At 44.2% G+C, this 13,580-nt stretch overlaps 1 protein-coding gene across 1 annotated transcript in view; it reads left to right on the top strand.

The window, feature by feature from the left end:
- Positions 1–9,100, top strand: part of LOC310792213 (protein NLRC3-like) — a gene marked incomplete at both ends in the record, with an annotated part of 32,494 nt that extends 23,394 nt beyond the window's left edge. Inside the window, one exon of the mRNA XM_083653941.1 lies at positions 9,091–9,100. Within this exon, the coding sequence (XP_083510067.1) occupies positions 9,091–9,100 (10 nt within the window). The remainder of the gene's footprint in view (positions 1–9,090) is intronic.
- Positions 9,101–13,580: the final 4,480 nt, after the last annotated feature.

Raw genomic sequence — 13,580 nt, 5'->3', positions numbered from 1 at the left:
CGAAAGACTTCAAGCTTGGATGATCGCCATTTACGTTCTAGTTTTCTGCATATTAATTTTTGTGCGCGTGTATCGTCAGTATACCAAGGCGAGGGTTTTTTAGGGCGACGGATTTTAGTACGTAGAGGTGCGATAGAATCCAGCGAGGCGAGTAAGATTGAATTAAATTGATTTGTGAATTCATTAATGGAGTCGATCCGCTCTGGGAGAGAGGAAAGCGGCCCCGATAACAAATCAGCGAGTTCAGTGGGAGTAGAACTATCGATACGCCGGGCGGTGTAGGTATCGGCTAGGTTTGATTGCCGGAGGGGCAGGTCTATTTTAAATTTAATGAGATAATGATCTGACAGTGCTGGAGGGTATATCATGACTGACAGATCTGAGACGTTAATCCCACGAGCGAGGACGAGATCAAGCGTGTTGCCGTTAGAGTGCGTTTGTTCATGAACCAGCTGAGCAAAGCCAAGGGTGTCGACTAAAGATAGAAAGGCTTTGCAGAGTGGGTCAGCTTTACGGTTAACATGAATATTGAAATCGGCAATGATAAGGATACTATCCGTGCGGGTTACGAGGTCAGAGAGAAAATTGGAAAATTCATCAAGAAAAGATGAATAGGGCCCAGGTGGGCGGTAGAGCATAACTAGGTAGAAGGCTCCGAGGCCAGCTATATTAGAGTGTCTCATAGTAAGTATCTCACAAGATAGGAGCTTATACTTTTGATCCTGCAAAAGACCTAGATTTGAGTTATAAATTAGGCCAACGCCCCCACCATTTCTTGACATTCTGGCAACATGCGAATTGTCAAAGTTAGGGGGGGAGGCTTCAATGAGTGGAAGAACAACGTCCGGTTTTAGCCAGGTTTCGCATAGTCCCATAACGTCAATATTATGTTCAATGATTAAGTCATTGACCAGGAGGGCTTTATTGGTGATTGATCTGATATTAATGAATCCAAATTGAATAGATTTATCATCAATGTTAGTTAATTTAGAGCATTCGATACCAGGAGTAGATTTAATCTCAATGAGGTTGGTGTTTAACGTTTTGGGGGGTGGACGAGAGCGGCGTGAGGGGACGGAGCGACGAAGAGAAACTGTGTTAATTTGAGAGATCGTGGTATAATACGGAGACGGAGCGGCGGTGGTAACAATCGGATTAATAACAATAAGGTTTGGGTTAGGATATTGCAGAGCGTTTATGGGTCGGTTACTAGTAATAGTAATAGTGCGGCGCGGACGGAGCACAGTCTGTATTGGATAGACTAAGTTAATTAAACTAGCAGACTCCATAACCGCACAGGTAGAACTAACAGGCTGTCTAGCAGCCTGTGGCCCTGCATGTTGTGGGTGAAACTGTCAATCAAGGATAGCAGTCTGGGTTTGCCGTAGGCAACTATCCAGGTTTTTTGATAAAGTGCTGGCGCCCAATGGGGTAGGGTGGATGCCATCCATCTTAAGCATGCCAGTCATGCCTCTAAAGGAGGGCCAGTTATCTGAGAATAGGTAGCCCTTATCAGCACAGTGTTTGGCCAGCCAGTTGTTGAGCCAAAACAGCCTGCTAAAAATGTCAGAGTTAAGTGTGACAGGGAGGGGACCAGAGACAATTAATGGATGCCGACTCATCTTGCTAGCAAAAGCACAGGTCCTAGTTATGCTGTGCTTTGTGATCTCCGATTGTTTAAACCTAGCATTGTTGGTGCCAACATGTAGTATGATGTTGTCATGGGTAGCCTGGGTAATTGTCTGTCTATGGCTGTTTGTTAGCACCCTAAGAGTAGCTTCAATGTCGGTTGTAGTGTACTGTACTGTACATCATAGTGCAGTGCAGTACTGTACAGTAGAGTACAGTAGAGTAAAGTACAGTGCAGTACAGTAGAGTACAGTAGAGTACAGTACAGTACAGTGCTGTACTGTAGTACAGTAGAGCATGCGCGTAGCCACGGGTGCGCTAGGGTGTGCAAATGCCACCCAGACAGGCCACTGGCGCACCCAAAAAAATGGGGTAAAAAAAGTGTTTTGTTTTGTCTGCAAAACACATGTCAACGCTGTCATGCACTGTGTCCAACTGTCCGCTGCCCTATGTGCCCCGGAGCATCATGGGAAACTAGTTAAGCTGTCGTCCACGTAAAGTAAACAAATGCACGCACAGCAGCAGCAGCAGCAGCGCCAAATCAGGAAGACATGAAACAAAGCTCGCTTTTAAGCTTTTTCGGCAAAGGCAAGAAACGACGAGGAAGAAGATGACTCGTCGTCACCCTCCCCCTCAACAAGTGCGGATTGTAGTGCGCCCGTTCCCGCACCTGTATTGGTGGTGTACAGTGGAGAACAGACAGATGATGATGAAGAAGATGATGCAGCCGAAACAATGACGTTAACAGCGGGGAACGCAGCCAACAACACACCGGAGGTTTGTGGCCAGAGGACACTGACGCTACAGATCTCTCTGCAGTAGACGAACATGCCAACCAAATGTGCGTTCTTTCCCGACTAGAACACTCATTGGAAAAAGTAGGTGAGACTTTTTTGAGATACTAAACAAAGTGGTTTTACATGTTGCCAAAAAATACAATTTAATTGACTGCTTCTACCTGCTAATAATGAGTGCGAAAAGGAGCAAACAACACACAAATATTCCTCTAAATCTGGTTTGAAAAGACCCACATTTTTTTTGGGTGGTCCGCCCCCTGGCACACCCTGGCTTTCTGTGGCACACCCAATGAGCCGAGTCTGGCTACGCTACTGCAGTAGAGTAGCCTACAGTGCAGTAGAGTAGAGTACAGTGCAGTGCAGTACAGTACAGTCCAGTAGTACAGTAGAGTGCAGTAGAGTACAGTACAGTGCAGTACAGTAGAGTGTAGTACAGTAGAGTACAGTGCAGTACATTCCAGTAGTACAGTACAGCACACTACAGTACTGTACAGTACAGTAGTGGAATACAGGTTAGTCAAGTGTCTGTAAGGCTTTTGAATGTTTTGATGAATGAAAACAACTACAAACCAAGTCAGAAACCAACAGCGTGTGCTGTGAGCCTGATGTTAGAAACACTGCAGTGATCAAACCAACTATATGGAGGAGGAGAAAGTCAGCGGCAGGGTGCCTGAAACGGGGGGGGGGGAATCGATGCATTGTAAACAATAGACGATGCATAAGGGGCTTTTAGCCTGATGTCAACCTGTTGAAAATATGTGCTACTAAGAGGTGAGTTTGGATGATGTGAGGCCTATACCATGAAGCAAGATTAGTGGCTTAGCGAGGTAACTTCAGGTTTAACCCTAGGTTTGCCGTGCTACGACGCTAGTTCACTTCTTACCAACATAGATCACCATGGTAACTTATGCTTCAGAGCTAACCTGGTCTGGAGCAGGTTAAGTTCAGAGGATAAGATCAAAACCCATGAAAGACCCACCTTCTTACCAATCAGCGCTCTGGAAACAGCATGTCACCATTCATATAGGATCCCCATATGAAAAATAGATTGCATTCAAATGAAAATCACAAAAGAAAAAAATATTAACAGCTCCTGTTGAATTAATTGAGGACTGAAGCCTTGCACTTGTTGTACATAATTAAATTAAGCCTACCACTTTGGAATATGTTTTTATTAATTTGTATTTGTTCCAAAGTAGTTACGTTTGACCCCACCGATTGCAACTGAATGGTGCGTGGAGAAAATAGCCTATCACTAAATCACCAGCGTAAAAAGGTTACATAAACGTCTCCAAAGTGCACTAGGGCTGCAGCTATCGATTATTTTAGTAATCAAGTATTCTACTGATTAATCCATCGATTAATCGAGTAATCGGATAAGAACTACTTTTGCGTTATTAAAGAGCAACAGTAATTATACAAGAGAAATAAGACATGTCTCTTAAAATGAACAACTACATTGGTTTCCTTTTTAGAAAAATCATGAATGGTATTACTTAACACATTGACTGCCAGCCCTTTTTTCAATGCTGTAGGTAGGTTCTGCCAGTTTTTTTTTTTAGGATTCTGGCTCATTTTACAAGAGCCGAGGATTCTTTTCTGCTAAGATTTTGTGAACACACAATATCTCAAAACAACTAATAGAATGTGTGCTTTCTCTGTCTAAAAGAGTTAGTTTGTAGAGTTAGTAGTTATGTAAGCATTAGCAGTTGAATACAGCATGGTTTCAGCGTCAGAAAAATTATTCAGAGATAAACGGCTTTTTGTGAAATTCGATAGAACAGTCACTTTAACCATTCATTTTTGGCATCAGTAAGACCTAAACAATAGTTTTGAACAGTAATTTCCTCCATAACAGCAGGAAACTCCCCTCTGCTTCCAACTCCTCCCTCCGTGGGCGTTCTGCTTGGCTGCAGCCAGCGGCCGTGTCACAAGCTTGTCACCAGTCTCACTGCTTTGCTGCTGCTGTGCGGCTGTGCCTGTCTGCGCGGCCGCTCTTTGAGGAAGTCTGGTTGGACTCGCTCGCTTCTTGGAGTTTTGGTTGAGAGCTTTGATGAAGCTTTTGCGATTCTGGTCATATTTATGCTGCGTGTTTCAAAGTGTGTTCCATCCGTAATCTATTATGCAAATTTGCAATCCCGCACTGCCAGCAATCAGCGCGAAAACGAAAGCGTTTTCGCCAATCCATTTTCATGAGAATGGCTTCGTCACACTGCTTTTTGCTTGCCTTCCTCTAGTCAGGAGTGCACTGTCGCCACTTAGTGGGTCGGTAAAATAGATTATACACATTCAATACCTCCAATTCTGGTATAGGAGACGTAAAAGGGGTTGATCGATGTCCCACCGTCAATTTTTTTTTTTTTTATGTAAGCCGAGATATCTCGTCTTTGGCACTCAACGGTTGGATTCTGTAAGCCGAGATATCTCGTCATTGGCACTCAACGTGTTAAAGTGCACACAACTGTAGACAATAATCAGGTGTGTACGGCAACCATTTTAGGGCATCCTCCGGCACTACTTAGTAGCCGGCACTACTTTCCAAACATGGCCGCCGACCTCTTTCCCTTCCAAAAAGACAGATTATGTGCATTTTGGATTAACATTTCATCGTGTGGTGAGTACCCGAAGCACAACATGTATTTTGTTGCCGTGAGATGTGTGTTTTGGCAGATTTTTAACAGCTGTACCATTAGCCTCCATTCTATGGCGATAATTACTAACTTCACAACTGTAGCTCACTGTAAACTGAGCGGACAGTGCCGGTAAGGCATGGTGTATCTTGGTTATGTGGGGGGGATGTGGCAAATGAGCTAAACTTCCAAAAAAGTGGTGTATCCCTTTAAGAACTACACGTCATAACAATAACGATAATAATAAACATTGACATATTCTCAGTTTCATTAAACAGCTTCCTGTTTAAGCAAGGCCCTAACAGTAAAGACATGGTAGTGTGTTCTGCTCAAGCCCCAACCTTTGTTTCTGAAAAATTAGGCTAACAATGGTTTTAGTCTCTGTCGCCTATAGCCAAGTGTTGAGCAATGCAAAACTCAAGGCTCCAACACAAGAGTCCTGTAGCCTGTACTACGAAGCTATCTTAACAGATCCGCGATAAGTCCCTTTGATCTAGTTTGACTGAACAGGATCAAAGCTATCTAGTTAACCGATACTACGACGCTGGTTTTCTACTCGATAACTGAAGCTGGCTTTATCTGGGATCTGCCTGTGCACGCGCACGTTTTTCGCTCGTGCACAGGCGCGCGTCCACGCGAAAGAGGTGCGCTAGCCAATCACATTATGAACAGCTGAGTTGATCCACGCCCACACCCATTTCTACACCCATTTCCTCATTCAATGAAAGCGCAGTGCGTGATCAGAGTTTTAGCGGATATTTAATGTAACCTATGTCAGAATGAAAATCCGCGTTGGATATAATCTGCTGAAGGACTGCTAAAGCTGCCGCTTGTATTCACATCAGTCATTTGATTTACTTTGATCAGCGATTTCTGTCCCCTAAATGTGTAATCTCAGCCTATAAATTTCCACAATCTGTAAACCTATTTAGACCATAGATTTAGAAACGCATGCTCAATGAATAATGATCTCTATCACTCATTATGTGTGTAGTTGCACTGATCGAATAATTAATATATAAAATAATGATAATGCTGATGCCTAATATAAAAGAGAAAACTGCTGAACTGAATTGAGACCATAGTTTTCATTGATAAAAACTAGCCTATTTTTGCTCATATATTGGCATACAGCCTACAGGACACAGTTCCAGCTGAAACATGCAAGAATTGCCTGCATATTTAGTAGCCTATTGGGGCTATCCCATATTTATCCCATATCTATATTATATGTAGGCTATAGGCTTTTCTGGCATGTAGGAGAATATCACCCTCACTCCATTTGAGGCTCCGTGTATGATATGCGCTGCGTGATTAATAGTGATCATATTTCTCCACGCATCGTTGAGCTGTTAAGACATAAAGTGGTAAGTAGGCTTAATTTAATTATGTAACCTACAGAGCCACAAATGTTTTTCTTGTTATATTCTCAGTTGACTGCAATCTATTTTTCATATGGCGATCTTATATGAATGGTGAGTGACTCCAGAGAGCCGATTATATGGGTCTGTCATGGATTTTGATCTTATCCTCTGAAGCTAACCTGGTTGCGACCAGGTTAGCTTTGCAGCGTCAGTTGCCATGGTGATTGAAAGTTAACTTGCTTTGTAGTACGGCTAAACCAGGTTTAAACTCAAACTTACTCGGATAAGGCATTAAACTAGCTTCGTAGTACAGGCTACAGAAATGATGAATGAGTGACATCACGGTGGCTCTGTCCATATTTTCATACCGTCTATATCGTTCTGAGCTTCTGAGTCCAATTTTACAATGAGATGCACCCACTTTAACCCTGAGGTGTAATTATTACTTCAGACTAACTAATAAGTAATAAAACCACTAGTAAACCAGTAGGCGGCGCCTGGCCTGCTGTTCAGTGAGTGGCCTGACTGCGGGCACACACAAAAAAAAAAAAAAAAAAATTGTGCCCGATTATGCCTGCCCGCACACCAGATGTAACAGGGCTAAAAAAGCCACTTTATTTTAACATAGTGCTAAACAAAACAGTGCAAAAAAGAAAAGGTGGGTTTAAAAGGCAGCAAACGTTTCAGTCTGTGACTATCATCAGTGCTACTAGCATTCAGGTCTACCAAGGACAGGTTAAATAGACAGGCAGGCACATCATGTTGCTCAGGTGCCATCAATCAATCAGCTTTCATTGCTGATTGCATGTGGGCCAGACAAAGTCAGATCATTGTCAATTAGCTGAAAGTAAGGTTCTTGACCAAAAACAACAAGAGATATTTACTGTACACTTCAATATGCACAACAAATGTACAAAAGTTGCCACAATACATCAATGGAGAAAAGCAATGGGAGGCAGAGTAATAAAAAGAGCCAGGAGGACATAGAGACACGCTGGTACATGCAGCCACTGTCAACTTAGACACCTTAGAGTGATAACGATGATCATCACTATGTTTTTGTTTTGTTTCGTTATATGTTTGTTGTATGTATGTTGGGTATATGTATATGTATATGTTTGTCCTGTAATTTTTCAATAGTGTCCTGTTTTAATTGTACTCTGTTGCTCAATTGTGTTTATTATATGTTGGCGGTGTGGAAAGTGGCGTGGTGGATTGTATTGTTTGTATTATTGTAATAAAAAATAAAAAATATCGGAACATTGGGAGGTCGGAATATTGGGAGGTCGGAAAAATGAGAGGTCGGAACAATGGGCAGTCCCCCTGTGTTCATTGATTCTGGTTCTGAGCTGTCGATTTGTTTTCCCCACGTACTGAAGCCCACAAGAGCAAATAAGTAGATACATAACATTAATAGAATGGCAAGAAATACATTTATGGATCTTGAATTCTTTCTTAGTTACATGGCTGACAAAAGAGTTGGCCTTCTTGTGGTTTTGTCAGGAAGTGCAGTGAAGGCAAGGAAAGAAGCCAATAGGGCCGTCAATCCTCCTACTTTGTCCAGCATGAAAAGTGTCCGCATGTACCAGCAGGTCACGAACATTGTGGGCTCTGGAATGCACAAAAAAGGCAAATTAGAAAACAGGCTTTTACCCACGACATCAGCAGAGAGGATATGCCAGTGTTTAGATATGACCTCCTTGATTTGCTTACTCAAAGGGCTGTAGGTGGTGCAGCAAAGCAAGTTATCGGGTCGATTTTTCTGATTGGGTGGCCCTGTAGGTGGAATATAGGCATGAGCTTTTGATAGAGCAGGTTTAAAGGAGAATTTCGGTTTTTTACACCACGGTCCTCATTTCCAGGTTAAGATGTTTTACTCACCGAAATATGTTTGGCTCCATTCGGATGCCCACGGAAGATTTTGAGCTCCGAGTAGTCTCCTCAAACAGGCTATAACGAGAGCCTGCGGCCAGCGTGGGGCATGCTGCACACGCTCTCTAAATGACACTTTTTCTGTCAGATCACGGTTCATTATGGTTGTAAATATAATTATTTAGCTAATAGCTAGAAGCTAGGCTAACAACAACACCGCAGTCAGCGTTGATCTGCCCAGGATGGGGTTACAGTGCATATCTTCCCCCTTCTGTGGTTTCTCTGAAGAAGTGGTTTCACAGAGGGGGGAGATGGGCACTGTAACCCCATCCGGGGCAGATCAACGCTGACTGCAGTGTTGTTGTTAGCCTAGCTTCTAGCTATTAGCTAAATAATTATATTTACAACCATAATGAACCGTGATCTGACAGAAAAAGTGTCATTTAGAGAGCGTGTGCAGCATGCCCCACGCTGGCCGCAGGCTCTCGTTGTAGCCTGTTTGAGGAGACTACTCGGAGCTCAAAATCTTCCGTGGGCATCCGAATGGAGCCAAACATATTTCGGTGAGTAAAACATCATATTTTAACCTGGAAATGAGGACCGTGGTGTAAAAAAACGAAATTCTCCTTTAAGCTACGTATCAGGGTAGCCCCTTGAGATGAACTGGTCGTATCATTTCTTCACCTCCAATTCAAATTCAGAGGCTTGTGTGCAGATCCGCTTAATGCACAAAAACTGGCTATATGGCAAGCTTTTTTTCAATGGTAATGTGTCTACAATCCTGCCTCCCCTGGCCAGTGACACTTAGGAATAGACTAGGTGACAACCAAGTATAGTTTGGTGACAAGCTGGAGAGACAGTTGACGATCGGAGAGACGGCATCCGGTACGGATGGGGTTAGCACCCCATCCTGGCTCTCTCGTGAGGGAGAAATCCACAAACGCTACGGATTAGCCTCCTGAAAATCTGTGCAAAGATCGGCGCGGCCTGGGGTCCTTCAGGCTAGAGCGAAGTGCTCACCGCAGGCGAATAACGTGCAGCGCACATGCCTTCTTGAGGCGTCCTCTCTGTCCCATGGTAGGATGACGTAGGAGGAGCCCGGCCTGGAGTCACCCACACAGGGCCTTAGACCCTCCATGCACCGAAGGATCTTACAATACTGTCGTGTAGCACTAACTCTATTGCAGCGGATTGGGTGTGATCAACCCTTCCGCGGGCAACGTTGCAGACAGAGTAGGAAGACTGATCCGTGAGCGGCTGCTTCTGGGACGCGGTCGGGGTCTTACTCGGTCTCGGCTGGGTCTACTGGGCGAGGGTGTATGATGTTGAGAGACTCGAAACACCTTACAACCCCAGCTAACATCACTGATGACGCGTTCCAGCGCATGCTGTAGCATGTATTTTAAACCTGTGGAAGCTTTTGGCATGAAGAAGACTGTTTTTGTCTGTGGGCTTCACATAAAGAGTAGAGGAAAGCGCTCTGCCAGAAAGAGGAATTTGAGTATCCAGGAAATGAATAGAAGAAAACTTGCCAAACACTATTGACAGTTTGACCACTAGTTCCGTGCAAACGCCACTGGTCATATATCACACATGCATTGATATGTACAGTAGACATCTCATGCTGCTAGATTTTCCTGGATAAACTGCGCCAGTTATTCGTTTTCCATGGAGACCTCCCATCAGCTGCAAAAAGCCAACAGGTTCCACAGTATGCTACATCTAGCTTGGGTGAGTAGCATAACCATGCCTGTGGTATCTCCAAACCAGATTTGGTTTTGCCGGTGTAGTAGGCAGTAGAAAAGCGCTGGTTGCCCTGACTCGGATCGTGTCGGTGGGATACTCATGCAGAGATGCGATGGCGGCTGTTGTAGCGGGCTCCTCCTCCTCTCCCCCTCCCCCCCAATGGATGGCAGGCTGCTGCAGGTGCTCTGATGATCCACCTGATGATCGATCTGTGTCATCATGATGAGATGAGGTCCCCGTCCCGATGGCGGCTGTTGTTGTGAGTGACGCTGGCGGGCGCGGGTCGTCCCGCACGTCCTCCTCCACCTCTCCCCTCTCCACGGTGTCCATGTCAGCAGGAGATGAGGTCCCCGTTCCGATGGCGGCTGTTGAGACGCTGGCAGGTGCGGGCTGCAGCGGGCGCTTGTCCCGCATGTCCTCCTCCTCCACCTCTACCCTCTCAGTGTCACTGCCTGCAGGTGCTTCTAGCCGTGGCCAACACTGGCTCTTCTTGCTCGGTGCTATCAGTAGCAACAGTAGTACTAGCGCTGGTGCTAGCTCTAATGTGTTTCTGTTGAAACACGATTTTATGAGGAAATGTTTACTTTGGCCGTTTTCGTGTTTTACCTGATTCTAGAAAAATAAAGCCTTCGCTTTCATTCTGTGTAAAGATTATTGTGAAATTCGAACGATAAATATAGTTTTTAAACTCTTAAAGGAAGAGTGAGAATGTAGTACACCGCTCTCTGTGATTGCAGGCTGCTTGCAGCCTCTAATTCCTTTCTTGTTGCCAGATAAACTGGGTTATAAGTACTTGTAAATGGTAGGCTTATAATAGGCTACTGTAGGTTTTAAAACGGTGTTTATAAAGTAAGTCAGGGTTGTATTGTGGAGTTTTGTTATTGGTTTGTTATTTTAGATTAGTTTGAGCAGTTTGTATAACGTTAAACATCTTCCAAATCTGCCGCCGGCGGACTAATCCAAAACGGCCTGGCAACCCATCTCCCTCTGTCTTTCTCCCTCTCCCTCCCTCTCCTATACAGCTTCGTCCACTAAAATCATTGATGAACATATTCTCTGCATAGCAACATCTTGACCAGCTGTCATCATGTCCATGTATGGATGTATGGATTTCCCTCTGGCGTTTTAGAAAAAGGAAAATAAAAGATGCGAGTAGAAAACCGCGCCTCAGCTGATGATCCACGCCAGACAGGTGCCTTTCGTATGTGCCTTTCAGAAGAGGGACTGAGTCAACACATGAAAAAAGTAATGTGGAGCACATGGTCAAAGTTTAGGCAATTTAATAGGTGCAACAAGCAGACTAACGTTTCGACAGGCAAAGTGTTTTCCTCAGAGTCAAAAAAAGGAAAACGAGAAAAAGTGAGTGTTTGTCATCTGTCAGTTTTGGCAGGCTGTGAAGTCCAGCGACAGGCGACTGATAAAGTAACCATGAATTTGCGCAATGAAGACAGTGCTCGTCTTTTAAATTCAATTCCTGTTAGAGGTGCAATTGGACAGCTAATTTCAGATTATTTCACCACTCCGTTAGCTGCTGATGATGAGGGAGAGGTGACTGGTGCACGACTCTGACAGCGGCTCCACCTCGCAGTCGGGCTCTCCGGGGGCTAGCTCCGATGAAGGTCATGATGATGATGATGAGAGCGGGGAGGAAGATACCACTCGTTTCTGACCCGATGGCGAGATGCAATATCTCAGATTACACAGAGACTGCACGGGAGTAGCCTACAAGTGTGACTGCAAACTTTACAACAGCAGCCCTTGTTACAAGCGCTTCACCCCGGACGAGATGGTGAGAAGAGCAACAAAAATAAAGAATTGAGTAATGATAATTAATTTATGTATTTATTTGTTTGTAAAGGCTATAGTAGGCATAGTGTTTTCCTGATAATCAATGGACATGAGAAAAGCACAGCTATACGTTTGTGTGTTTATGAGCATCTTTGAGAGACAATGTGAGGAAAATGATTTAATAGCAAAATAGCCTATATTAATGTTAGAGAGAGAGAGACAGAGATAGAGAGGTACAGGAGATTATAAAACAGGTGGTTGTGTGTGTGTGTGTGCTGTGTGTGTGTGTGTGTGTGTGTGTGTGTGTGTGTGTGTGTGTGTGTGTGTGTGTGTGTGTGTGTGTGTGTGTGTGTGTGTGTGTGTGTGTGTGTGTGTGTGTGTGTGTGTGAGAGAGTGTGAGAGAGAGCATCTGAGACACAAAAATGTGAGGAAATAATTTCTTAGCTAAACAAAATAATAGCCTATAGCCTAATGAAAGTTTGTAGGGTTGTAAATCCATCTGATACCACATGGTGAATGTTATGTTCTGAACATGGGGCATATCATAATGGTATGTCATTTTGTAGATGAAAAATATCTGTTTCTGCAGTTGGGAAGATCAGCTTCCATATGAACCTGACCCTCCCCCGGATCATAACACCACTATACAGATTTTTAGCCCAATCCGACCTGGGGAGATGGTTTCCAGGACTTTCCAGGCAGTAAACCACATGGAAATTCCTGATAACCACCTGGACCTTCCATGACCTTCCCCAGATCATAACACACCAACATACAAATTTTCAGCCCATTCAGACCTGGGGGAGGTGGTTTCAAAGACTTTCAAGGTGGTTTCCAGGATCTTCAAGGAAACCACCTGGAATGTCCTGGAAACCAACTGGATCTTCCCATGACATTCCCCGGATCATAACAAACTGCTATAAAAAAAGATCAGCCCAACCCAACCTTGGGAGGTGGTTTCAAAGACTTTCAAGGTGGTTTCCAGGATCTTCAAGGAAACCACCTGGAATGTCCTGGAAACCAACTGGATCTTCCCATGACATTCCCCGGATCATAACACACTGCTATACAAAAAAAATCAGCCCAATCCAACCTTGGGATGTGGTTTCTAGGACTTTCCAGGAAACCACCTGGAAAGTCATGAAGACCAACTGGACCTTCCCATGACCTTCCCCAGATCATAACACACGGTCATACAAATTTTCAGCCCAATCCTACTGAGGTGTGGACGTAGTAATAGTAGCAGTAGAACTGATGACATCACTCACCGATGACATGGCAATTGCTTGAGTGACATCACTGATGACATCATCATTGAGTGCTTGAGTGACATCACTGGTGACATCACCAATCACCAGCAGTAGTAGTAGTAGTAGCAGTAGTAGTAGTAATAGTAGGAGTAGTAGTGGTGGTAGTGACAACCATCAACATATAAAGATGGACGCCGCCTCGGGTCCCGTTCAGTGAAGCCGCTGCATGTTAGATCGCCGCTCTGGCGGCTGTAGCCAGTATAGGTCACAAGGCCCGCCTCCCCCATGTTAGTGGATGGGAAAATCACAACCGAAATAATCACAGCCTATACGTCAGATAATTTTTTTCCAAAGGTGGTTTGTATCATTTTAGATAGTCATTATCATGCTATAATGCCTGTGCAAGTGGTAATTTTTCTGGTCAGTTTGTTTTTAAGTAGTTATTTGACATATAAAAAGGGATAAAAATGGATGATTGACAGCTGTGGCAGCCAGTCTCAAGCC

This window comes from Poromitra crassiceps, assembly GCF_964638095.1.
Source record: "Poromitra crassiceps genome assembly, chromosome: 17".
In the NCBI taxonomy this organism is placed as follows: domain Eukaryota; kingdom Metazoa; phylum Chordata; class Actinopteri; order Beryciformes; family Melamphaidae; genus Poromitra; species Poromitra crassiceps.
The sequence above is the reverse complement of the archived record's forward strand: the minus strand, read 5'-3'. Positions and strand labels throughout refer to the sequence as shown.